Raw genomic sequence first — 23,382 nt, 5'->3', positions numbered from 1 at the left:
AAAGCTCACAAACACTTCATTAAATAAAATCGACCAATCACCGCAGATTAGCGTCACGCAAAGGAGGAGTTTGGAAAAATGAATCGTTGAGCGAATCGTTTGGGAGTCGTTGAGCAAATAAGGTAAAAAATAAAAGCATATTATAAGAAAATGAAAGTGTTTTTGACCTCGCATGCGTTTCAGCCTGTTGATGGGGACTCCCAAAACCAAAATATGAACCTTTCATAATCCTTTAAAAGCAGCCTGACTGACTGCAGAAGTGCTCTCTTGTAGTTTTGTTAGCGGCCGCTAGATGGGAGGATTTGAAAGCGGAAGTGTGGCACATGACATGAGCGGAAGTGTGCGTGTTGTTACTGAGCAGTGATGATGATGTAGTAGTGAGAAGGGAGAGCTGTCATATCAGCAGCATATGGAGGATCAGCAATATAAAGTTTTTAAAACAGAAATGGGTTGTTCTGGCGCTCAAAAGCCACGCGCGGTCTTCAGCTTATGATACCGAGGAAAGGCGCGTTCGTGGAAGAAACCAGCTTCTGAATCATGGTTAGTACTTATATGTTATCATATTTCAAAATAAAATGCCCCATCTTACTTAGAGAAATACTTTAAATTTAAACTTCTCTGCATTGAGGAAAAAGTCCTTTTCATCGGCGTTACTCTGTGCAGTAACTGTTTAAATTGTTAGTTTGGTGCCTCTGCTGTGTATCTTTGTTTATGTTGTTTTTATTTGAATAAAATAATTATATAATAGTTTGAACATCATAGTTCAAAGAGGTTGTGAACGACACTTTTTTTTTTTTTTTTAAATACCTAGAGAAGGTTATAAATAATATATGATATATTATTCATGGCCTTCTGTCACATGCAAAATGAATGTAAAATACAGTGTTACCTTATTCTGTAACATTAAAAACAATTTACAAAGTACAAAAAAAATATCATCATAGATTTTGAACTTGATGCTGAAACGGATAATAAATGAACAAAACTAAAAAGTCATGCAAATAACTACAGTGGCTATAGTTATGCTCCGTTCTAGGCTGTTTAGGGTCCAGTCACTTTTGACAAACCATACATTTAAAAAAAACAAAAAATGATAGTCGTGGTCCTCATATGTCTGGACAGTGGATTGGTCAGAGCTGTGGGAAGCCTGGAGGTCTGTCTGCTTTCGTGTCTGAGGTTTATAGCTGAACATATTGAGGACATTGAAGTGAACACTGAGCATCTCCACAGCGAACAATAGAGCAGTTTAGAAGCAAGAAAAGGGGGTGAAAACATTGATTGTTTTCCGCTCTAGTGCCCCTCTCTTGTAAACTGTGTCACATCTCTGCCTGTCCTACATCTTCATCATGTTGAAATTATGTGGGTCAGCATTGACCCAATGTTCCTGGTGGAGATCTGTTGACACCATCTGTGACATACTGTACTGCTGATTACCACAGAAACCATAACCTGTTTCTCAAGTTACAAACATAACCATGTTTATATAAACAACAAAGTGGAGTATAGACAGAATTATGTCATTAAAGGTTGATTTAAATCGGCCTTATGTGGAATTTTTTTCAGTTTATTTTAATAATACTCAGTTTTTTGTTTGAATGTTTATTATTATATCTGAAATACATAGCAATTAAATTAGGACTCTGTTGTTAATTTTAGCTTTTAATATTATAGTTTCCCTGTATGATTTACAAGTAAGTGCAAGTTGACTTTTTAGGTTAAGAAAATGAACTACCTGATATATATATATATGACCCTGGATCGCAAAACCAGTCATAAGTCGCTGGGGTATATTTGTAGCAATAGCCAACAATACATTGTATGGGTCAAAATTATTGATTTTTCTTTTATGCAAAAAAATCATTGATATTAAGTAAAGGTCATGTTCAATGAAGATATTTTTTTTATTTTAAATTTCTTACCATAAATATTTCAAAACTTAATTTTTGATTAGTAATATGCATTGCTAAGGACTTCATTTTGACAACTTTAAAGGTGATTTTGTTTAAAGTATATTTTTATTAATTTTTTTTTTTTTTTTTTTTTTTTTTGCACGCTCAGATTCCAGATTTATTTATTTTTTCAGTATAAATCGTATTTATTCAGTATAAATCTCAATAATAAAAAAAAAAAGACCCTTATGACTGGTCTTGTGGTCCAGGGTGTGTGTGTGTATATATATATATATATATATATGTTCATTTTCTTAATAAAAAAAGTCTGTCAAATTACAACTCGAATTGCAACCTAAATCGATTTGTAAAATCTGTCAGTAGTACCCATCCCTAATATAAACATTCCTTCATAAAGTAATGGAGTATTTAAGATTTATTGATTAAAATGTGTCTTATATTATCATTATAAATACTTAAGTAAAAAAAGAAAGTCATTTGAATTCATATGTACAATATTTACACCACAATTTAAAGTCTAAAATTAATCTGATTATTTATGTATGCTCATATGTATTTAATAATAAATATTTGATTTAATTCACGCTGTATAGATATATCATGGGAAAAACTTGACTGTGCATATGTTTGTGCAAAATATAAAATAGCAAAAATCGCAGTTTCCATGTAAGCACTATGATTTTTACTGTCCACTGAAAAGAAATTAAAAGTAGCTGGGAAGATTTTCAGTTATTAATGACTTGAATTTGTCTGTTACACAAAGCTGTTGTATGAAGAACGCATGAGTAGTGTGGAGAAGTGTAACAGTGTATTTTTTTTCTATGCGGAGATGGAGGCACACAGTTCAGGCCTCGGCAGGAAGAGGAAGAGAGAGGAGTTGAACGGTGAGATGAAGGAGGCCGAGTGTTTCCGAAAACTTCCACGGAGGACTCTGGTGAGTATCGGGAAGGTTGCTGTCAGTCAGCACTCAAATGTGATGATATCATTTCCTGTGCACATGATAGACTCATCTTATGTGTGTCTTTAGGGCCTGACTGAACCTGCACCGTTCGCTGATGAGCTGGTGGCTGCAAAAACCCTATACGTTCGTGTTAGCATGGAAGAAGCCCGCCGTGGCACTCCAGGTGTGTAAATGTTGATTTTAGCCACACTTACCCTCGTCGTATACACATTCTCTGCATGACCTGTATGTATTCTCATTAGAGGACCGACCAGTTCGCGTCTATGCTGACGGGATCTTTGACATGTTTCATTCCGGACACGCTCGTGCTTTGATGCAGGCCAAGTGCCTTTTCCCCAACACGCATCTCATTGTGGGTGGTGAGTTTGAACATCTTTTGCCTCGTATATAATAGTGTACTGTAATAGTGTAAAACATCAGATTTAACCAGTAAATCAGCTCTTCATTTCAGTTATGTGTCACCAAACTGATTTGAAAAAGCAATGTCCCATTAGTTAACATTATTTAATACATTAACTAACAATGAGCAATAGATTTGTTACAGTGTTAAATATTAATGTTGGTTAATGAAAATACAACTGTTCATTCGTTGTTGGTTCATATTAGCTCAGGTCCATTAAATATTATTAACTGATACAACTTATGACTGTAATGATGCATTAGTAAATGTTTAAATTAACATTAACTAAGAATAACAAGTGATTTAGAAGTGTTTTTCATTGTTGGTTCATGTTAACTAATGCAGTTCAATAAACCGTATTGGTTTTTCAGTGTGCAGCGATGATTTGACGCATAAATTTAAGGGTTTCACTGTCATGAACGAGGATGAACGTTACGACGCAGTGAGTCACTGTCGTTATGTTGATGAGGTGGTCCGCAACGCTCCATGGACACTGACGCCTGAATTTCTGTCCGAGCACAGAGTGAGTATCCAGATCAACATCATATTTCCGTTCCTGTGGCTCAAGCGCTAGAGATCATGGGTTTGATTGCCAGGGAATGCATGAACTGATCAAATTCTTTGAATTAAAGCATCTGCCAAATGTGTAAATGTACATTTCCCAGGGTTACCACAAAGGTTGTAGGGATAGTTCACTCAGAAAGGAAAAATGTGTAATTTATATACTCCTCCTTTATATGAAGAATTATTAATGCAGTTCTTTTCCATTCAACAGCAATTCAAAGTCACGTTTGTTAATAATTAATTAACAAACAGGGTAATTATAGCAAAAGTAAATCCATTTTTTTTAAGTTTTGTTACTTGAAATAAACATTAACTGAAATAAAATACAGAATTATAATTTTAAAAAAACTATATGTGACCCTGGAACACAAAACCAGTCTTAAGTCGCTGGGGTATATTTGTAGCAATAGCCAAAAATACATTGTATGGGTCAAAATTATCGATTTTTCTTTTATGCCAAAAATCATTAGGATATTAAGTAAAGATCATGTTCCATGAAGATATTTTGTAAATTTCTTACCGTAAATGTATCAAAACTTAATTTATGATCAGTAATATGCAGTAATATGCAACTTTAAAGGCGATTTTCTCAATATTTAGATTTTTTGCACCCTCAGATTCCAGATTTTAAAATAGTTGTATCTCAGCCAAATATTATCCGATCCTAACAAACCATACATCAATGGAAAGATTATTTATTCAGCTTTCAGATGGAGTATAAATCTCAATCTCGAAAAATTGACACTTAAGACTGGTTTTGTGGTCCAGGGTCACATATAGACATATACATAATGACTAAAATTGTAACTAATTTAAAAGGTAAAATCTAATTTAAAATATTAACAAAAACAATAATAGTATCAGTGATACTGAAGCAACACTGGGCATTATATTACTCCTATGTATATTACTACTACTACTGAAGCAACACTGTTCATAACATGCTTCCTATAGAGATAAAGTTAGGGTTTGGTTTAGGCTTCGTTGCTTGTTATTATTCATAATTTATTGTTATTACTATAGTAAGTGCATGTAATGTGTATCAAGGACACTGTAAAATACAGTGTTACCTTATTCTGTAACATTAAAAAAACGATTTACAAGTCAAAAAAATCATTAAGACAAATATTGGCATCATCGTCGATTTTGAACTTGATTTTTGAATGTGGTTCATTATCAACACAGAACTGTCTCACTCTGTGAAACAGAGAAAGTTTTCAACACTAATATGATAACATTTTGTCCCCAGATAGACTTTGTCGCCCATGACGACATCCCATACATCTCAGCAGGAAGTGATGATGTTTACAAACACATAAAGGAGGCAGGTAGGTATTAGCAACTTGCAAACACAGTCAAAAAATTGTTTTTATTAGAATATATGCTCTCAAATCTTCCTTTCAGGTATGTTTGCACCAACTCAGAGAACAGAGGGCATCTCCACGTCTGATATAATCACACGAATAGTACGTGACTATGATGTTTACGTGCGCCGCAACCTGCAGAGAGGCTACACTGCCAAAGAGCTGAACGTCAGCTTCATCAACGTGAGTGTGATTAAACACCTTCTATCTCTTAAAGGGACAGTTCACCCAAAAATGAAAATTCTGTCATCGTTTACTCACCCTCGGGTTATTCCAAACCTGTATGAGTTTCTTTTTTCTGTTGAACACAAAAGAAGGTATTTTGAAGAATATGGGTAACTATAACCAATCAGTTGATGGTCCCCATTGACTTCCATAGTATGAAAAAAAATAATAATATGGAAGTCAATTGGGGCCATCAGCTTTTTTCAAAATATCATCTTTTGTGTTCAGCAGAAGAAATAAACTTATACAAGGTTGAAACAACTTGAGTGTGAGTAAATGATGACAGGATTTGTATTTTTGAGTGAATTATCCTTTTAATAACAACCATTCAAAGATGTCAGCTCTGCTGCCCTCTTTCTCCCAGGAGAAGAAGTACCACCTGCAAGAGCATGTGGATAAGGTGAAGCAGAAGGTCCGAGACGTGGAGGAAAAAAGTAAAGAGTTTGTGCAGAAGGTGGAGGAGAAGGGCATCGACCTCATTCAGAAATGGGAGGAGAAATCACGCGAGTTCATCGGGAACTTCCTGCAGATGTTCGGGCCAGATGGGGCGTTGGTGAGTCTGGTTGCAGCTAGGGTTGGGCACCGAAACCTAACTAATGTACTAGAACCGAATCAGAACGCAGATTTCGGTGCCATGCCTGTTCTCCGAAACGAACGTAAGAAGCATCATCACTGGCACCGCACGTGAAAAATTATTTCCCAACTGAGAAAATGCACGTGAACTGAAGTCGGAAAGCTCTAATAATACACGTCCAACAAATCTTTGCAATAACGCGAGCGTTTCCGATTTAAAAGCACAACTTGGGAAATGAGAGCATCCGAGGAGCGCGTGAATGCAGAAATTACTCTTGCTCTGATGGCAGCAGGTAGCCTTCCGTTAACTAGCTAAGCTAAAAATGCTTAAATTAAAATGCCTAAATCTAAAATTCTCTTGTATTTGCGTTTTTAAACCTGTTGTCCAACAATAGAGAACATTATAACCTTTTTAGTCCACAACACCAGTTAAATGCTTCCTTGTGTGATCTGATGTAGCTTCTTGTCACAAAATGAGGCAGAAAATATGTTCCGTAGGCTACTAATACATTGATTAGCAATGGATTATAAATATAATTATTATGAAAATACCAGAGATGGCTTGAATAACACAGATAAACTATACATTGTCGTAGTCGAGTGTATATTGTATTTGTTTTATCATTCAAAACTAGGGATGCAGCGATTAACCGGTTTTACGATTAAACGCGCTTTAAAACGTCACGGTTAATTAATCGTAAAGGCTCTGCTACACCGAGTGTTTCTGTTGCACGGAATAGAACTGTTGAAACTTGCGCAAAACGAAAACAAAGTTACACTAGTGGTGCACCATCTTAAAATGCCTTGCTTATCAGAGACATGGAGGCTACTAGATTAACTATGACAGAGGAACCAAACAGCGATCCTTTATTTCCACCAGAGAAATGACTGAATCGATAGTGTGGGACCATTTCGGGTACACCAAGAATGACCAGGGCGTCATTTAAATAGTGCCGTAAAAATTGCTGTTAAAATGCTAATACATAAGGGATAATGCACGGCTAGCCAACCTGTTCTCGCTATGCAATAAACAATTTTAATGCACGACGTGAAGGCAAGGACCACCTGACGCGAAGTTCGTTAGCTCTAGTCTATAGACATTTTCTCAGCCCATATGTAAAATCAGATGAATAAAGATTATTAAAATGAATAAGTATGGATGACAGTTGATTACAATAATAGTTTAGTTTATTCCCCTCATTAGTAACAGTGTCCTCTGTGGGATAAAGTTAATAGGTAACACTTTACAATAAGGTTCATTAGTTAACATTAGTAAACATGAACTAAGAATGAACAATACTTCTACAGCATTTATTAATCTTAGTTAATGTTAATTTCAGCATTTACTAATGCATTATTAAAATCATAAGTTGTGTTTGTTAACATTAGTTAATGCACTGTGAACTAACATGAATAATCAATGAACAACTGTATTTTCATAAACTAACATTAACAAAGATTCATAAATAGTGTAATTCATGCATTGTTCATTGTTTGTTCATGTTAGTTAATACATTAACTAATGTTAACAAATGACACCTTTTTGTAAAGTGTTACCAGTTAATATTAGTCTTATATTAATAATACTTAATTAATATTGTGATTTATCATCCCTGTTATAGTATTATTCATAAGTCAATTTATTTTTCACCATCTTTCCAAGTTCTGTACCTCAGGTCCAAAAGAAATGTAGAAAGAATATACAAAATGAAAACATTACATCCAAATTTCCATTTGTTATTTTCAAAAGGGAAATACTGACATGGATGTTTACAGAGCAGAGGTCACGTTTTTTTAATTCCAATAGGAGAGATGTACTTTTTTTTTGTGCTGTATTATTGGTTACTGTGTTATTTCTGTTTCAAAAGGCAGCAATCAATAACACTTTAATATCTAAAAAGTGTTTATGTGATTTTATGTTGTGAAATTAATAAATGCATAATAATCTATAATCGTTGCATCCCTATTCAAAACGTTTGTATCTTCTGTTTACTCAGTTACAGCGATAGCAATGCATTTGTCCATATTAGGGATTTCCTGGAGCTTCATGAGCAGTGCTGGGGAAAGTTACTTTTAAAAGTAATGCATTACAATATTGCGTTACTCCCTAAAAAAGTAACTAACTTACGTTACTTAGTTACCTTTTATTGAAAGTAATGTATTTCGTTACTTTTGTTTTACTTTCGCGTTACATTCTAAATATGAGCAGGGCTTGATTGTTTTTAATACAAGAAGTTCTATTTATAGCAAATGTAAAAGCCCTTTCACACCAAAAAGTGTAATGAATAAACCTTAGGCTGAAGGAAAAGTAAATTCATTTCCGTACAGTAGAACACAGGAGAAGAAGGTTCAACACTCTTCAGCAATTAAAAAAACAATGAAGCACAATTGTTAGTTTATCTAATTGTTAAAAGTTATTTTTCTGCTTAGTATGGTTGAACTGCATCATCAAAGGTCAGCAGCAAAGACATCGGTTAATAAAACAGGATTAGATACTTTTGTGTTATTTATTTAACATATTTAATTATTGCAGGTTTGTGTCATATTCTGAGTTTGCATTTCACTGTTTTAATTAATTTTGATGAATACTAAATCAGTTTTTTTGCAAGTGGGATGAATTAATGCACATTCACATTTAGTCTAGAACTACTGTAACATCATGTAAAAGTAACTCCGATATTTTCTTGTAAATTAAAAGGTAATGCGTTACTTTACTAGTTACTTGGAAAAAAAAAAAAAAAAAGTAATCTGATTACGTAGCTTGTAATGCGTTACCCCCAACACTGTTCATGAGTACTACTTCTGTGACTGGATATGTGGATTTTTTTTGTGCAAGGGCGCCCTCTGGCGTCCAGTATGAATGATAAAGACATCATGTGTTTAGTGCTGATGGCCAATCCAATTATTAATTGGTCATTTTTATTTATGTTTTATTTATTTTTTTATAAGTTTCGATTTGGCACCGGTATCGAAAAAAAACAAACGATACCCAACCCTAGTTGCAGCTCTTCCACACATCTTAAGCATTGATGTTTTAATGAGTAAATTAATAGGTAATGAAAAATTAAAGTTTGCTCCCCTCATAAGATTTCATTTTCTGTGGAAGATTTTTGCTGAATATCCAAGCTGCTCTTTCTCCTGTAATAAAAGTGTTTGGTGATGTACTATTTAAATGGTCCATGCGCTGTATTAAGACCTTAAACCTTCTGAAGTCATAAGATATCCGAAATTTGAGTTGTTATCCACTGATAAGCCAGAAGTACTAATTATATTTGGCATTGCTGACATCAAATCTGGTGCAGCATGCATATCAGAATGATTTCTGAAGGATCATGTGACACTGAAGACTGGAGTAATGATGCTGAAAAATCAGCTTTGATCACAGGAATAATTACATTTTAAAATAAGCTGGGAAACGGATCTTTTAAATTGTAATAATTTCACGCTATCAGTTTTTACTGTTTTATTTTTTTTAATATTTATTTTTAATCAAATAAATGCAGCTTTGATGAGCATAAGAGACTACTTTTTATAAGCATAAAAAAATCTTAATTATTAGAAACTTTTGACTGGTAGAGTATGGAAATAAAATTCAAGCAGATTTTCAGTGAATACAAGGAATTTAAAAAAAAATGTTTTTTTTAAATTTGATGTAATTCACTAATAGGATGTATTGTGTGTCTAACAGAAGCACATGTTGAAAGAGGGAAAAGGACGGATGTTACAGGCCATCAGTCCCAGACAGAGCCCCAGCAGCAGTCCCGTCCGCGAGGAGCGCTCGCCGTCCCCCACCTTCCGTCTTCCCTTCTTCACCTCCTCGCCATTCTTTTCTCCTCCTCTTCCTCATCACAGCGGCTCACACTACACAGGCAAAGATGAGGACGACTAGGACCCATCCGCTCACAAGAAGCTCTTCGTGTATTATACACTTTCTTTAAGCCATTTTGAGTAGCCAAGAATATAAATGAAGGATGGACTAGCTCAAGATTTATTTGAATACGAAAAATGTATTGAAATGCACAATAGTGACCAAATTATTCCACCCGTACTTTCTAAAGGTTTTGATCCCACGTCTCCCTCTCGCTTCGGAGAGATTTGCCACACACCACTAAACCAAAAGGCTCATATTGTTGGCCTATTCCTTGGATCGTATTTGGCTTGGAACTTGCATAATTATGCATTTTTAGCGCCTCTTATTTTTTTGTTACGCGACAGAGCGTCTGCTTGCACATAATCTCATTCTCGGTTGTGCATAAAATGCACCCTCACCTGCCTTCATTGTCCAGATCTTTTCATACTTGAACAGGGGCCAAATTTGAGACTAATTCCAGGATGGGGGAGGGATCCAGGGACAGCAAACTTCAGGATCGGTCGTCTTTGTATAGTTCTGGAATGTTTCTTCTCATTTTACGCTGGTTACTGTATTGAAAGTCTGTTTTTACTCAGTCGTTCTTTTTGAATGTTCACGCGTCTTTCTGACCTTTTTATGTTTCTGCTAAAGTTCCTCTTACGAACTTTCTCTCTCTCTCTCAGACTCTGATGTGAAGTAATAATTCCGGGGCTTGGCAGTGACGGCGTCTAGCACCTCCATTTAAACCCTGTGCTAGTCTGTGGCATGGGTCCCAGTCTTTTTGGAAAGGGTTTGCTTGCTGAATGTTTACATTACCCAAGCCCGCTGAGGGACAGTGTTAACACGAAAGAGTACCAGGACCTGTTTGTTTACATGTTTACATAGGACAGGAGGAGATGACTGTAGGATTATGTGTTTGCCAGCAGACCAAAAGACAACTTTGGCATTCTTGTGATCAGAAACGTTACGATTTGATTTGTTTTAGATGATTTTTGGGAATCAAAAGGACTGTGTGAATAATGCCAGTGAATCACTAAACCATCTTGAAAGAAAAACACATTTTCTTGTATTGTCTTGTGGCTTGTTACTTATTCATGGGGATCAAAAACACACACAATATAATACAGCACCTTTAATGTCCAATAACGCATGATTTTAGAAAAAGATGACTTAAAAAAACTAACATTAACCTATCACTTCTGAATAGTTAAATGGGCGTAACATCAGATACAGATGTTTGATATTTCAGGTTACATTTCTGTTTTCCAAATTCTATTACTAGTTCTAGCAGCTGCATTCTTAAAAATAAAGTTCCAAAAGGGGGGGGTTCTTTGTGTTCTTAGTTAATTTTTTCTTAGTGTGAAGAACATTTTAATAACATAAAGAACTTTATTCCACTGTGAAGAACCTTTTGTGTAATGTAAAGGTTTATCGGATGTTAAAGGTTCTTCATGGAACCACAGATGCTAATAAAGGACCTTTATTTTTAAGAGAGTAAATCATTCAGTAGCCCTGTGTGTCCTGAAGCACCAGCACATGTAAACAAGGCTATATTTCCCACCATAAATGACATGCCTTGCATGATACATGCCTGAACTCTATAAAATTCACATCATTTTTTTATAAGCTCATATTCTCATATCTGAATGCCTGCCTCTCTTAAGTGGTTCTCAACTTGGGGACTCCATTGGAAGTCCATTTGAGGCCTTCAGTAAACTTCAACAAGGGCCGCAAAACCAACTTAATTTTGTTTAAACTCAGTTAAACTAAAATAATTGTACAGTTAACAAGCTAAAGGCCAATTCACACCAAAAGCAATAACTATATTAGTGTCCACTGCAACAGGGGTTCTAACGTTCTGTTTATAGCGTGTCTGCCACTTTAAGTGCTTAAAGGGATAGTTCACCCAAAAATGAAAATTGTGTCATTATTTACTCTCCCTCAAGTAGTTCCAAACCTGTATGAACGTCTTTGTTCTGCCGAACACAAAGGAAGATATTCTGAAGAATGTGGGAAACAGAGCAGTTCTGGGGCACCATTGACTTCCATAGTATTTTTTTTTCCTACTATGGAAGTCAATGGTGCCCCAAAACAAACAAACTTTTTTCAAAATATCTTCCTTTGTGTTTAGCAGAACAAGGAAATTCATACAGGTTTGGAACTATTTGAGAGGGAGTAAATGATAACAGAATTTTCATTTTTGGGTGAACTATCCCTTTAAGCTGCGAGTGGTTGGATTCTGACTGGCTTTCGATGTTTTTATGATTCATCAGCTGTAAAAAAAATTCGGTAATTCTGTAAAATTCTGAAAATTATTCGAATGATATTGTTCCTGTGTATGAAGTCATAAATTGTCATATCCAACTTTATCCACATACATACATACAAATATCAAGCAGTTGAGATTTGCTTTATAGTATATCTCTATATATACTACATAGCAAATATCAACTGCTTGATATTCTTATTTCATTGTAAAATGCCACTATATTATCGCCCAGCTGTAATCTGCTAAATGCAACTATAAGGAGTGAATATAAGTTGTCATAAACATTAACATCACAATTTTTCTGTAAAGCTGATTTAAAACAATCTGTATTTTTAAAAAGCGCTAAACAAACTTGCTTGAATTTTTACCTCAGTTGTTATTGTTATAGTTGTGGTGTGGACTTCTCTAAAGAATTAGAATGATTATTAACACTTCATAGTTATTGTTATAGTCCACGGTGTGAACGGCCCAAACACTAAAATCAAGGCTACTGTAAAACTGGGGACCTCACATGCACCGCTGAGTATGAAACTGTTCCTTTGCAAACGTCTAATTCCTTTTTTTTTTTTTTTTTTACCTTCAGAGATTTTTCAAGCATCTTTGAAACTAAATATTATGCCTCAGAAGTGGCGTTTACCTTATAATAAAAAAGCACCTTTGTCATCACTGCAGCAGAAGTACAAAAGAACATCTAATTGGTGGTCCTTCCAAATATTGTTTTGGATCTCAGCTTGTTCAGGTCGTCCATCGTGACTCTGAGCAGCAAGCAGAGCTGTGTGCGCTGCAGCGGAGGAGAGCTGGTCTGAGTGCTCTGGAGCCCTGGAGGTAGAGCATGTGATCAGTACATCAGCATCGCTCCATCAGCTGTTGTTGGACGACTGCTCTGGCTTCAGCCGGATGGCCCACGAGTTGGCAGAGACAACAGTACCGCGCCGATGGATGCAGCAGGTGTACGTGCCTTCGTTGAATTCGTTGGCCACGAGCCGCAGGTCCCGATCTTTAATTACAATATAGCCAGGAATGGATGTCAGCAACTGCTCGCCGTCCTTATACCAGCTGATGAAAGATGAAACAAAGCAGCTGAGATACTCTGGACAGAAACTAAGCTTCAAAAACGATGCATTCCATAATTGTTACATTAAAAAGATGAATGCATCAACATAAGACCTCGACTGCATATGAACGATGCTATTGGAAGCTCATAAATGGACATGAAAAACAAAAATTTAAATTTGAATACTTCACTATCATTATCAGAGGAGAAAAAAAATTAAACAATTTAATCTCTTAGGGCCTCATTTATAAAGCGTGTATACGCTTGATCTTAGAGTGTGCATACGCTTAAATCCACACCAACGCTCATATTTGTAAAAACTGTCTTTGACATGGAAAAGTGCTGAGCGTCACATCAGGGTCTGAGCAGACATACGCACATTTTCTTGGAGTACTGCAGGTTTTTGGAAATGTAAGCTGTTCTTGCAGCTCGCTGTTCTAAATGAAAGGATTTGGATGATGGCTGACGATCTTTTACATGTTAATGACATTAATTAGGAGTCGTTTACAAGGCAGAGAGCTGAAACCATTCATTTGCGCACAAGTTCAAGATCATTTGCGATTCATAGATGTCACATCTGAAAGAGACGCGTTTTCTGTACATGCGTTCATTCTATGAATCACACGTACGCATATTTGAGAAATGATCGTAAGATCAATATAAGGATGGTCTCTGCGCAACATTTTAGAAATGAGGCCCCTGATCTTTATGTTAAGATTTTGACATGAAAGAAAATCCAAATTTGTTGAAATGGAACAGTTCATCAAACCTTTAGACAAAATATTATATATAAGAATTTGCATGTGTTTTTCTTTAGTATCATATTTGATATATCAGGCTCATATAGCGTGGAACTCATACTCAAGAAGGAAAAAAACACAGTTTTATTCAGAGGCCAAAACTATGCAATTTGGTTGATGCTGATATTTATATGGTCAAAAAGAAAGATTAATTTCTGATAGCTTGTAATGTAAATCTTTATAACAGTATAGCAGACTAATCAAATAAAATGATATACATTTTAATTGTCACTATATATTTCCAATAATGTCGCAGTAAGATGATATTTAAATGCTTAGTTTTATGATCAAAGCTCTGTAGTTTTATGGTGGGCAAAACATATAATGTGATGCACTACAATAATGATTGACAGATCGACAAATAAACGTTCCTCAAAACTGATCACATTTGATACTCAGATTTTAGCATTTAACATTTAAAAAAAAAAAAATGATGAATGGATAAACAAGTAAATCTAAGTTACTTCAGTCTTCAGTCTATGTGTTCATCTTGAAATATTATTGGTAATAGAAAAGTTATTTTTATGTTTGCTTCATAAAGATTTTACAACAAAAAGACACATGAACCACAACCTGAAGGTGGACGTTTTTTTCAATTTTAAACTCAATCAGATGACACAAAGTATGTAGTAGATTGCATACATAAAATATAACACATCAGGCTTTATAGGGTTAAGGATGCTCTACCTGACTTTTGGAGGCACTCTGGTATTTTTTGTCCCACAGCGGAAGCCCACAACTTTTCCACGAGGCACAATTTTGATCTTCACATTTTCAGGAGGAGGTGTCGGTGTAGACACAGCATCCAGAGGCTCTGAGGAGCAAACCAGCATGTTAAAGAGTCAGCTGTGTTCGTCTATAACACCGCTGCTGTTTAAAGTAATGGATGATGTCCGTCCACATGCACCAAGAAGAATACTGTGTGGAAGTGGAAGGCTTTTGGACGGGAAGCCAGCGCTGCAGGAGATGTTGGAGGAGGATGTTTTCAGTGTCTCACCGTAGCACAGGTCGCAGCGCTGCGGGCAGTTTTTCTTCATGAAGCTCCGCCTCCTCTCACAGAAACCCAAGCGGGCCCAAGGATCACACACACGCTTCTTGTCCATGCATCCTAAAGCAAACGCACACACAGATGAGAGAAACAAGCATGAGCTTTAAAACTCTGGAGAGATGTGAACATGTTCAAAATCACTTATGTTTAAGGTTCATACAATAAAAATTCAACCTATCTATTTTCTAAATGCATGTTACAGAGCTTACTGTTAACAATTCATCAGTGCATGTTTCATTTTTGACCTCGTAATGTTTAATCAAAATGTAATGACTGGATCTTCGGGTGAAAATGACCAATCATTTTGGTCACTGAAACTCCGCCTCCACTGTTAAATGCCACGCCCACACCTCAACATCCAGTTTGATTCATAGAACCAAGTCCTGCCCTACAGTTTATGTATGTCACAATATGGAAGAAAAGTTCCAATTTTCTATGTGACTTACCGTAAAGGCGCTGGATGCCCCAGATATCATCTTGAGCGATGTTCCTCTGACCCGTGTATGTTGCATTGGGGTGCATTAATGCATTAGGGTCCCGTGAATGCCAGAGGCCTAAAGCGTGACCGATTTCATGAGCAGCTACCTGAACCAGGTCATTCAGCCACACACCTGTGCAGACATAACATGCCATCCAATCAAAGAATAGATGGAGGATTTCTCTGAGTGTAAATATATCTCCTTACAGTATGTTCCTTTTTGAGTTCAAACATTTAAAATTCAAAGTGAACTAGCGATGAACACTTTAAAACACTGCTTCATGAACATTTATGAAGCTTTTATCAAACTCCCCAAGTCACATGATTTCAGTAAACAAAGCTTCATTATATCATAGTGTTTCAAACCTTACTTCCAAAATGTGTGAAAAATCCACTGGTCTGCCAATAAATGGCATTGCTCTGGTGAACCCATGAACGAGTGTCTAATGGTTTTCTTTTGTTATCAACATTTTTATTTTTTTATTTTTTTATACATAACATCCAAAAAAAATAAATAAATAAATAAAAAATAAAAACAACAACAGACACATACTCAATATCTCAAAGTCCAATCAAAGGGAGGGAAAGGCAAGAAAAACACAAAAGTCACTCCTTTATACAGTCACGTATATCAAAAAGAAAGCACTGCCAAGCATCGATGGTAGAAGGCTTGGCCCCATTGATTCGTGCTGTTGTACATTCACAAGCCACTATGTGCAGGAGACTACGGATCCAATATGTCTAATGGTTTTCTAATGGAAAAATACAGATGTCAAAAAGGCACAATGTTTTGACTAGTCAGGTCTTCGTCAGGCACAATGTTAATAAACTCTGGAGGTGCAATTTCAGTGTGCAGATATCACATTTTTTTCATTTATTGTTGTTTTGTTCTCCTGCACCTGAGCCATATTCAGGTTTTGGATGTGCATGCCTTTTTTTTCTTTTTCTTTTTTATAACTGATCTCATGTAGGTTTATTTTTAATTATTATTTTAGTACTTATAAATTCAAAAAAGATGATACTTAATTCCAGTAACACTTTATTTTTAGGACTATTAACTATGCATATTACTATGCACATATTAATGCCTTATTCTGCATGACCATACTTTAGATCCCTACCCCATTTAGATACTGTAGATAATCCTTCCCCATACCTAAACTTAACAACTACCTTACTGACTATTAATAAGCAGCCAATTAGGTGTTTATTGAGGCAAAAGTCATAGTAAATAGTTAACAGAGAGAATTGGACCTTAAAAGAAAGTGTGACCTTAATTTCTTTTAATTGACTTGCCAAGCCCACACAAAACAAGCACTAGATTAATGCAAGAACACAAATTTTACAAAACCTTCATATTTAATGGTTTCGTTTATTTGTTGATTACATTTAAAAGATTACACTTCGATTAGAACATCAGCAATTAGTTGAAAGTGTAAAACGTGTCATTATACATGTTTGGGCTGAGTTGAATGTTTTGACCAGCCTGTGGCATTTTGAGCACTTAGAAAGTTTTGCAAAGCAAAATTACTAAAGAGAACACACTTAAAAATGGCATCAGTGGGTCTGTCCCAATACTTACATTTGCGGTCTTTGCACTTGATCACCTGTCTTACACGATGCATTTCCTGTATTTAGCCTTTTACAAAATACATCTATTCATCTCTATACAGTGCACAACACTTTACTCTGTGGCGCCACCATCGGTTCAAATTTAATGTAAAGATTTAGCAAATAAATTTTGAAGCAAAACAAGTGATCTAGAAACTAAAAACCACCTGGTGTTTTCGATTTCCATTTGACTAGAAATAGATGTTCCACAATCTCGAATTTTGTCTGAATCAGACAACTGGTTAAACAGCAACACGTTTGCATATTTACACCAACTTATTTCATCATTCCCCACTTAAATTTGGTTAAAGCACCAAAAGCCTGTTAAAAAATCTAAGCTTTCAATATTGGAATCAATGAGCAGTACCTTGTTTCCAGCTGAAGCGGGATTTGCCCAGAATCCAGAATTCATGGTTGTCAAAGTGAATCTCTCCACGTGGGGGGAGGAAGGCGTGGGCCAGCTCACCGTTCAGCCCGTCAAAACACGGGTGCAGTGGAGACCACCAGCAATCTGTGTGATTGTACGTGTAGAAGCCTGACTCAGAAAAAGGAGGTGTTAGTGTTTCATGCAAAAAAAAGCAGATTAAAAAACTGCATAGAGTACTCTGTCAGCCTGCCAAAGTGCACATGCCTGATGTTTTGGCTCTTTTCCTGCACATTTATTTACCTATAGTGATGTCAGCACTTTTGTTGGGGTTGGTGATTTCAGTGAAAGTCAGAGGAGAAACATCGCTCCATTTGGTGAAGGCAATGCTGATAGCTTTGCGGGTATCATCTTTATTCAGTGTGTTGGGGAACTTTGTGATCCTTGAAGAGGGAGAAACATAAATTACTTCCAGCCAAAACTGAATGACACGCTTTCAAAGAGTCTCTGTGTCTGCTATCAATCAGAACGCACTTTTACAAAAAACCAACACTCCCGAAATCAGTCTGCCCTTCCTAAAATATCCCTCATCATCTGAACCCCAGATCATCTCATGCATCTGTCCGGTCATACTTTAGGCATTTCACAATCATGCACAGCACTAGAAAGGCCTTCTTTCAGAAAGTCAACATATTTTTATATATCCTGTGTCTCTCTCACTTGTAGGTGACGTTGAAATGCTCCCACTTGTATCCCAGTGGGTTGATGGCATAGCGCTTGTATCGGGCCGGACCTCGGTGAGATCTCGCTTCCGTCTGCACACACGGTTTATTCAAATGAACACTAGCCACCTAAGAGGAAGACAGGAGAAGGTATGCTGAAAGAGTGGCAGATATTATGATGTTGAATGTAATATCATCATATATCATGATTCTGATCCACTAAAGTACTGTTAATATGCTCAGTTCAGGAGATCTACCTTCCTGCAGAACTGAGATATAACCTGCTCGAATGATTGCAAAGATCTTGTGTTTGAGTTCTAAACTACGCAGGAAGCTAGATCTCCATGTCCCATGCATTATGATGCAAAATGAATAAGATATGTCTCACAAATCAAATAAGCAGAATTGTAACACTGGCCATGTGAACTAAGATATACTGTAGATTACACTTTGGATCATCTCAAAACTGTGGAGTTCATGTAGCTCCAATCCTGCTGTCATTAAAGCAAAATTCAAGCTTATTCCTAGTGAAAAACAAGTGCACTTAATTGTACTAAATGTGCTCAAATCTTACATGTATTTTCAATAAACTGTACTAAATAATGAAATAAAAGGCCACTTTCATGACTGTTTCTTAACCTAGTCTGTAGGCTAATTCAAAACTAATTTAAATGCATGACATACAAGTTTCAAAAGAAATTACATTAATGTAGTTTTGTATTTAGTTTACCATAAGTGTTTGTCAGTAATGTTAAGCAGTACATTTTAACCATATTTCAAAGACAATTTAAGTAATTATGAAATGACATAAACTGGGTCAAACAACATTTAATCTCATTTAATCGCAACTAACATGCAATTAAGCATCCAAAACATTACATTCAGTTCACACTTTTATCCTTTTAAAGTACTTTTTTTTTTTTTCCGTACTAAGTACTCTTTTTAAAAGTAATCTATTTTTATTTGCATTAGCATCACAAAAAAATAAAGTTGCTAGTGGTATCAGATTTGTTAACTTTTAGAGGAGCAGATAATTAACTGAATCAGTAGAGTTAATGACAGATTCTGTCTCATATTAAAATTCCACATATATGACCCTGGACCACAAAACCAGTCGCACAGGTATATTTGTAGAAATAGCCAACAACACATCGTATGGGTCAAAATGATTGTTTTTTCCTTTTTTGCCAAAAATGCACCCTTCCAGATTTTCAAATAGTTGTATCTCAGCCAAATATTCTCCTATCCTAACAAATCATGCATCAATGGAAAACTTATTTATTCAGCTTTCAGATGATACAATCTCAATTTCAAAAAGTGACCCTTATGACTGGTTTTATGGTCCAGGGTCACATATTTGAGTTGTGCTGCTGTGTTGTGGTTCAGTAGCTGCAGTCAGTAACTCTGTGGAAGATCTGTCACCCATATGTGAACGCGCCCGCCCAGAGACCCGTGACCTTCAACACTCTTCCTCTCTCTCTCTTCCTCCTCCTTTTGATCTTTGCAAAGATTTTACAACTCTTTCCAGAAAAAAAATAAAATGCACGTGAACTGCCAGTGAATGTCTAAGTCTGACAAATGAGTAAGTAAAGTTTTTTGGTCAATTTTTTTCGAAGATAAAGATTACTGGAGTAGGTTTTTACAAGAGAATAGCCTACTACTAAGTCTTTGCGTTTCAAAATTTCACGTTTAATGCAATGCAAATTTTTTTTTCAACGTAAATATTTGCTTCAAGATACCACCTTTTAGCGGTGTAAAAGTAAATACATTCTAGTAGGCTATGCTTAAAAATGCATGTATGAAAATAATAAAATAATTAGTTTGTAACAGTTTAATTGACGTGTGCCAGTGCTAAACTTATACTGAAGGCTCCTGAAAACCCGTGCATGTGATTTCAGTTCTTTTACGACAACAGTATGAAGTTGAGATGATACCGAGCGCTTACCGTGGGTTTTCTCCACGCAGGCACGGACACGGCATTATCCAGCAGCAGCAGCAGCAGCAGCGCGCAGGAACAAACCCAGCGCATCTTTAAATCACACAACTTTCCTCAAGGATTACCTTCCGCTTCGTGCTTCATCCATATATTCTTGAGTAAGAAAGTATTTCCACAGAACTAACCGCATCCAGGCGCGCGCTGGAGACAGATGTGTCCGCGCCTCAGGACAGACAGATTCCTGCGAATGTTTCTGCTGAATGTGTTTAACACTCGCAGTAGAGTTTATTTAATGCACTTCTGCTTCTTGCTCTGAACTTTCGCTCTCTCTGGGGTGCAGGAAGGATCCCGCAGGAGCACAAAGCGCCGCCCTGCTCTAGTGTAATGTCCTCCTCCTTCTCCTCATCTCCTCCCTTTACTCTCCATGCATGTGCAGCCTCTGTTTATCAACTCAGAGCAGCAGAATAATCGAAAATGCTGTGAGTATATATTTTCCTCGTCGCGTTATCACGACGCATGCAAAAACATAAAAGCAAATTTTAACATAACACTTTTTTTTTTTTTCCTCACATTGACCTGACATATAGGTAATTTATCAAATTTTAAGTTGCCAAATTTTCTGGAACACCGATATTCAGGTCACGTCACCTGAGTGACGTCACAATGTCAGCGTCCTCAAGGTGTTTTTGGGGGCGTGGCCTGTCGGCGGAAACATAAAGCGACCAAAATGTATCTTATGTAAGAAAAATCATAAATATGGAATAAAATCATTTTAGCAGGCTATTTGTTTGGCGAAATTCAGCTGTAGGAAAGAATGTATTTTGGGCAAAAAAACTACTGCGAATTTCTCTTCATTTTCCCAACAGATATGAATGTATATCTGGATTTCACCGCAGGCTAAACAACACCTCCAGTACATCACAACAGGTACCTGCAAAAAAAACAACCTTGGTTACGCTCTACAAAACAGAAAAATATTGAGAGTTTAAAAGCTTACCTCACTTTCAACTCCTCGTTTCTGCAGTTTCAGTGACATCTCACTCGAGTCGCATGCCAACATGCAAGGGAGCATTTCGAAAGGGCCACAAATTAAGCATGCATAAAACTGGGCTCATTAAAAATCCATTGTGAAGAATTGCAGATTTTGGCATAACACATGGCATTCGGGGCCAATCAGTTTCTAGCCCTAACCTCATTAGTTTGGTTGACCTTCGGAGGGTTCAGGAACAGCCAGGGCTTTTTACAGTGCTTTACTTTAACTCTCACATCACTATGGAGAGAAGTCAGTTTCTCTGAGAGGAAGTCAGTCGCTTATGATGGATATCTTCTTTGACCTGCAGGGTCAATGTACAGGGTGTTCAATGCTGTTGGCTTCACATTCATGATGCATGACGTCTACAAGACGATGCATTCATTAAAAAGTTAGTCTTGTACTCCAAACAAGGACTGGGCACCCATTCAGTAGCAAATGGCTAATCTAATATTTTAAAATCAAATTACGACTGCTTACACATATATATAAGCACAATGCCATCGAAGGTCAAGTCATTCATTTATACAGCGCTTTACACAACACAGATCATCTTCAAAGCAGCTACACATTAATAAAACAGGAAAATTAGTGTCAATGTTGTAAACAAACTCAATTTGAGCTGTGGAAGACAATAGTGTCATTATTCATCTCAAGTGTTGTTTTAGTATCAATGTTGCAAAGTTCATCAATTACAAAACGAGTCGAGTTCAGCTCTACAGAAGGAAATCGTGTCGCTATTCAGCGAGCTGACGGTTGGTTGTCAGTCAGTGTCATTAACACCGCTGCATTAACATAAAGCATGGAATTCCTGAAGCAGAAAGAAACATGGATTTGGAGAAGGGCACCTGAAAGGCAGCCTCATATCTTTTGCGAGTGGTTTTGAATTTGGCTGGAGGCCCAGGCTTTGGCTGCACTCCAGGTGACTGCGGAACCGGGGGCTGCTTGACCCTTCCCTGTCACTCACTCTGGGAAAGAGCGAAAAAGAAAGGGAGAGGGAGACGGAAGGACGGAGGAGAAAAAGACTAGCGGGACAGGAGATTTTCTTTCAGGGGCCCTGAGAGATGAGAGTTTAATTGGCCATCGATCCATCAGTAGGTCCTCTGGCTCCTGCACCCACTTAATGATTGGCCATGACGTCAGCCTAAATACTCGTGCTAATGAGTGACTTCCCACACAAACACCCCCTGCCCTTCCCTGCCGCAGGAAAACATCAGACCACCAACAACCAACCAAACCCACAAACAGTGCTTGTATGCATTCCTAATAGTCTCATTTGCTGAATTTTTCTTCTGTGTTGCTTATGTCAAAGCAATAAAACTCAAAAACAGTTATGTAAATGTATATTAAATATAAAGAGATTTTGTATTTAGATTGCATTTTGTAGAGCCATTCTATGCAGCAATGACAAGAGCACACCATCTTCTCAATTGCCAACCAATGAATAAAAGGAATAGTTCATCCAAAAGGGAAAACTCGTGTAATTCCAAACCTGCATGCACTTTTTTTTCTTCTGCGAAACACAAAAGATGATATTTTGAAGAATGTTGGTAAACAATCAGTTTTTTTTTCTTTAAGTATCTTCTTTAGTGTTCCACAGAAGAAAAAGTCATGCAAGTTTGGAACGACATGAAAATGAGTGACAGACGGTGTTGACGCATAACATGAAGTAACTAGTAAAGTAACACATTACGTTTGAATTTACAAGATATCTGAGCTACTCTTTCAAATAATGCCAGTTTTTCCCATTTATTGAGTAACAGCTCTCCTGTCCCCATGTCGAGAGAAACCATGAGTAAATGCAGAGGCGTTGTGTGCGCTGTGTGAACATGTTACTGTAGTTCTTCACTAAATGTGAACATGTATTTACTCTTTTCAGTTGCACAAAAACAGATTCAGTATTCCTCAGAACAAGGAAACATTTTTCCATCCTGTTGAAAGCTACTATAAAGACAGAGGCCTATTTGTTTCACATTTGGTGTGAAAAGGCTTTAAATAGAACTTTTTATATTAAAAACAAACAAACAAGCCCAGACTAGATGAGAAAAAGGAACACAAAAGTAACGCAACATTACTTTCCATAAAAAGTAACCAAGTATCGCAGCTGCTTTTTTAGGGAGTAACGCAATAGTGTAATGCATTACTTTTAAAAGTAACTTTGCCCAAGACTGCTAACAGAATTTTCATTTTTGGGAGTTTTTGTCAAACTTTACTGCTTCACAT

The 23,382-nt window shown here is 36.6% G+C and overlaps 2 protein-coding genes across 3 annotated transcripts; one reads left to right on the top strand and one right to left on the bottom strand.

The window, feature by feature from the left end:
• On the top strand, positions 1-11,818 carry pcyt1ab (phosphate cytidylyltransferase 1A, choline b). Of its 2 annotated transcripts, none has more exons than XM_058752193.1 (9): positions 1-122; positions 2,740-2,844; positions 2,938-3,034; positions 3,114-3,230; positions 3,643-3,794; positions 5,085-5,163; positions 5,240-5,382; positions 5,789-5,977; positions 9,686-11,818. In XM_058752193.1, exons 2-9 carry the CDS (start codon positions 2,740-2,742, stop codon positions 9,884-9,886), a joined length of 1,083 nt encoding a protein of 360 aa, XP_058608176.1. In that variant the 5' UTR covers positions 1-122; the 3' UTR covers positions 9,887-11,818. The 2 variants fall into 2 exon arrangements, with proteins under 2 accessions (XP_058608176.1, XP_058608175.1); XM_058752192.1 differs by lacking the exon at positions 1-122 and adding an exon at positions 265-540 and having other exon boundaries at positions 9,686-11,817.
• A 238-nt stretch (positions 11,819-12,056) lies between these two features.
• Positions 12,057-20,582, bottom strand: mmp23bb (matrix metallopeptidase 23bb). The gene is made up of 8 exons (XM_058751649.1): positions 20,139-20,582; positions 18,192-18,322; positions 17,775-17,914; positions 17,475-17,642; positions 15,465-15,629; positions 14,968-15,078; positions 14,658-14,784; positions 12,057-13,172 (listed from the first exon to the last, which is right to left on the bottom strand). Exons 1-8 carry the CDS (start codon positions 20,220-20,222, stop codon positions 12,977-12,979), a joined length of 1,122 nt encoding a protein of 373 aa, XP_058607632.1. The 5' UTR covers positions 20,223-20,582; the 3' UTR covers positions 12,057-12,976.
• Between the last annotated feature and the right edge of the window lie 2,800 nt (positions 20,583-23,382).

This window comes from Onychostoma macrolepis, chromosome 18, assembly GCF_012432095.1.
Source record: "Onychostoma macrolepis isolate SWU-2019 chromosome 18, ASM1243209v1, whole genome shotgun sequence".
In the NCBI taxonomy this organism is placed as follows: domain Eukaryota; kingdom Metazoa; phylum Chordata; class Actinopteri; order Cypriniformes; family Cyprinidae; genus Onychostoma; species Onychostoma macrolepis.
This window is presented reverse-complemented; position numbering and strand designations above follow the sequence as displayed.

What these genes read in the sequence shown, in the direction of transcription:
- pcyt1ab (XM_058752192.1), top strand. An exon ending in AGCCCGCCGTGGCACTCCAG is followed by an intron (nt 3,035 to 3,113) that starts GTGTGTAAATGT and finishes TATTCTCATTAG; the next exon opens with AGGACCGACCAGTTCGCGTC. An exon ending in CACGCATCTCATTGTGGGTG is followed by an intron (nt 3,231 to 3,642) that starts GTGAGTTTGAAC and finishes TTGGTTTTTCAG; the next exon opens with TGTGCAGCGATGATTTGACG.
- mmp23bb (XM_058751649.1), bottom strand. Translation starts at nt 20,222, where the DNA reads ATGCGCTGGGTTTGTTCCTGCGCGCTGCTGCTGCTGCTGCTGCTGGAT. An exon ending in AAGTGCTGACATCACTATAG is followed by an intron (nt 17,643 to 17,774) that starts GTAAATAAATGT and finishes TTTCTGAGTCAG; the next exon opens with GCTTCTACACGTACAATCAC. An exon ending in GCGCTGCGACCTGTGCTACG is followed by an intron (nt 14,785 to 14,967) that starts GTGAGACACTGA and finishes TTTGCTCCTCAG; the next exon opens with AGCCTCTGGATGCTGTGTCT.